At 52.3% G+C, this 3,485-nt stretch overlaps 1 protein-coding gene across 1 annotated transcript; it reads right to left on the bottom strand.

The window, feature by feature from the left end:
* Nucleotides 1-1,095: 1,095 nt before the first annotated feature.
* VTN31DRAFT_2381 (uncharacterized protein) lies at nt 1,096-3,080 on the bottom strand (the record flags this gene model as incomplete). Its single annotated transcript, XM_069402543.1, has 3 exons — nt 1,096-1,196; nt 1,249-1,447; nt 1,506-3,080. 3 exons carry the CDS (start codon nt 3,078-3,080, stop codon nt 1,096-1,098), a joined length of 1,875 nt encoding a protein of 624 aa, XP_069257118.1.
* Between the last annotated feature and the right edge of the window lie 405 nt (nt 3,081-3,485).

The raw sequence follows: 3,485 nt of genomic DNA, 5'->3' as shown, positions 1-3,485 counted from the left end.
GGTTCCAGCACCGCCTAGCACGTTCTCAGCCACCAATGATCAGCCAGGTGGAACCTGCTGGAAGATGAGAACCCTGGGCGGTTGACTCATGGTCATGTGACTCCCCTCATTTTCGGTGATGACAAACGAGCTGAATCTGGATGCTGAGTAATTATAATGCCATTGATGAGCATCGGCATGTCACTATGGAATACAGAGTACGCTATGAGTACGTATGGAGTGCTCCGTATTGCGGGTGAAATTTGGCGGATGCATGGTTATTGGTACGGACTACGGGAGTACTCCGCCATAGCTTCTCAATCAATAAACCACCGGTACCAACTTGGATTATCTCTATGGCGTGATGGCTGAGCTCTCAGTCTGCAAATTGTCCAGGTAACAACCGATGTTCAGGATGAATCATCCTCCGAATAACTACCTACAGAACGAGTACACATCTCAAGCTCAAAACTGGCCCATGCGCGAATCTACTGATCTACTGCAGATCACATACATTACCTGCCAAAGAGTTGGACTGGCTCGTGCAATTCCAGCGCCGTTCACGAATTCATTTAACCGGACCATGAAGCAGACAATCCATTGAATCCATCATGCTATATGTAGATTTCTTCCCTATTCACTCAATACCTATCGTACGGGTAGTATATCTGATGATCCAAGGCCAAGACGGCATAGATCCCAATTGCGTCACTTTTAAGATCCAACAACAGCACCACATGCACAATACACAAAAAAATACATCGCAAACGAACAACACACACAGGCGGAAGAAGAAATATGCAGTTATGCCATAATATGTGTGCGGTCGTAGCATTCTAGTCAATGCGCGTGCCTGGTCATGAACGTCGTCATCCTCATCACTGCAGGAAAGACCAAATGGACAAGAGACTGGGAAGCTGTCAAAGGAACGCTGGTAAATCGACAAACTCAACAATAAACAAACAAACAAACAACAACAACCAACGAACGACTCGGGATCCCATGATCCAGGACGATCAACGCCAATGTCTCCAGAGACCATGTCAGGAAAGTAAACACTGCACACATCAGCCAAAATACAAGCAATCCAAAATCTCAACGCTTTCATCAATCGCATCAGTTAGCGCGGATAACAAGCCGAGACAAAAATTTGTTCGACAGGCAATCAAAGTCATTGCGGTTGAATGTCGAGTTGGACCGACTGCGAAGATAGGATTCTGCTGCAGGTCAGCCTGTTGCTCCTTAGAGACACGGGAGTTTGGAACGCACCATATCGCGTAACATGCTGACGAACTTCGGACATCGTCTGACAAACATCCGGGTTCGAGTTGAGGAGATGATGATGCTTGCTGGTGTCCCACTCCGTGAACGCCGGCAGCTTTTGTGAGATGGCCTGGAAAAGGCCCACAATAACCCCAACCGGAGTAGACTCCATGTCATTGCAGAACTTCTCCACAGCAGCGGGGTCCTGGAGATATGAAAGTGAGCAATTGCAACAAGACCAGATCGCGGTTCACAGGACTTACCGGAGTACGATAGTGGCTGTCAAACTGCATCTCTTCCCACACCGCCAGCAGGATAGAAGCCAGAATGAAAATCGTAGGCCAGTTCTTCAGCTTGTCGCCGCTGTAAACGCTCGAGTACAGAGCAGACAGCTCCTCCAAAACCTCCTTCTGAAGCTCACGCCACATGCTGGCCATGGCGCATTTGATCTGGAAGTTGATCATGACCGGCGCCATCGTCTTGCCCCGGAAACGAGACTCGCCCCCGATCTTACCGACGAAGTTCTCATCTTCACCAATGCCTTCGACCATCGTGACATGCAGGGTGAGGTTGTAGGCGAGAATGAACTTGAGAGCTTGACGAATGACGGGCAGTTTGGTCCGGTAGTAGAAACGGAATGCCGTCTTCAGCATCTGCGTCAAGAACGGAGTGCCCTCAAAGTACTCATCCACGAACCTCTCGAAGCTTCCGTTGCCATCGATATGCCGATCGAGGTATTCTGACAACATTGTCTGCGAAATGCCTTCCATGCCCGCAGAGAGCTTCATAGTCGAAACCTCAAACTGGGTGAGCTCGCGTTGGACGGTCTCCACCCATTCCAGGTTGAAGGACTCTTCATCATGAACATACACCTCGCGGGCATTGATTGGCATGATCTGTCCATAGCCATGTGTCACAAACAAGGTCCGCTCATGGTTGGAATACCCCTTGATATTGTCACTAGTAAAGCCCAGCGACTCATGTCGCTCGTAGTCCGCCTTCCAATCCTTCATGAAGTACCCAATCTCCTTGATATCAATGCGAGTGCACGGAACTTGCCACAATCGGGCATGCGACGGTTGGCAGCCAGCACAGGGCTCGCCCTTGTCGCAAGTCTTCTTGAGGAACTTGCATCGCAGACACGCCCGTAGCTTGCGAATTTCACTGGCCTGCCTCCGCTGATCGGGCTTGAGCGGGCCCTTACGCTTCCCAATGCGCTTCTCGGTGCCTTCGCCCTTGCCGGCCTTGCGCACCTTGGTATCTGCATTTTTCGCCGCGATGGGACTCTTACGAGCGGATTTCTTGCTACTGGGAGGAGATGTTGACGAAGAGCCCGATGATGACGAGGAAGAAGACTGCGAGCCAGGAGAGAGTATGGGTGTCGAGTCCTTGGGCACCGGGACCGGAATGGAACGAAGAGCGACAGGACTGACAGCGACTGGCGAGACCGAGCCATGTGAAGTGTTGTCCAGCGAGACTCGACGATCAAACGACGAAGACTGATTGAACAAAGACTCCAGATTCGTCTCTGACCCGGGAGAATTGATCGGCTGCTGGGAGATGTCGACAAAGCTACCCCACGACGAGCGATTGGGGTCGACGTCTGAGAAGGACGATTCCGACAAGGAGCGGTTATGCAGAGTTTGGGTGGGATTGATGAAGGCACCATGGTCAGACAAGGAGTCGAGGGATCGGCGGTCGATGGCGGCCCAACCATTGTCACTGCTGGTCAAGGAACGAACTTCCAGATAGCTGTCGCTCGGCGAGCTGCTCTCAGGCACTGCGTTCTGCGAAGCTCCGTAGGGTGACAGGTCCGGAAGGCCGTGTGAAAAGGCCATTAGGTCTGGGAACTCGGAATACGAAAAGGGCACGACGTCGACTGACGTCGACAGCGACAAGTAGGAGCCATCGAGCAGAGAGCCACTGTCCAATGGGGCCTGGGAAGCGGGCAGGAAATCCACGGGTGAGGGTTGCAAAGCGACACCAAGGGTGGAGGAGAACTGGGGTGCGGACGTGGTCTCAACGTCGGAAAAGGGAAGAGGGTGGTTTTGGAGTGGTTGCTGGAGTTGCCAATCGGCGATCAAGTTGGCGTCCGAGGCGACGGTCTGCTCGAAGCCGTTCCCGCTGCTGGTTTGCAAGGGAGACACATCGCGAGACTGTTCCGTCTTGGGGACGGCCTGCTGATCGACGCTGGCGGGCCAATGTTGAGGTTGGATGTAGTGACGGGGATCGTAATCCAGCTC

The sequence above is a fragment of the Thermomyces dupontii genome (genome assembly GCF_041956625.1).
Source record: "Thermomyces dupontii strain NRRL 2155 unplaced genomic scaffold VTN31scaffold_17, whole genome shotgun sequence".
NCBI lineage: Eukaryota > Fungi > Ascomycota > Eurotiomycetes > Eurotiales > Trichocomaceae > Thermomyces > Thermomyces dupontii.
Note: the sequence above shows the minus strand (reverse complement) of the source record. Positions and strands in the feature narration are given on the sequence as shown.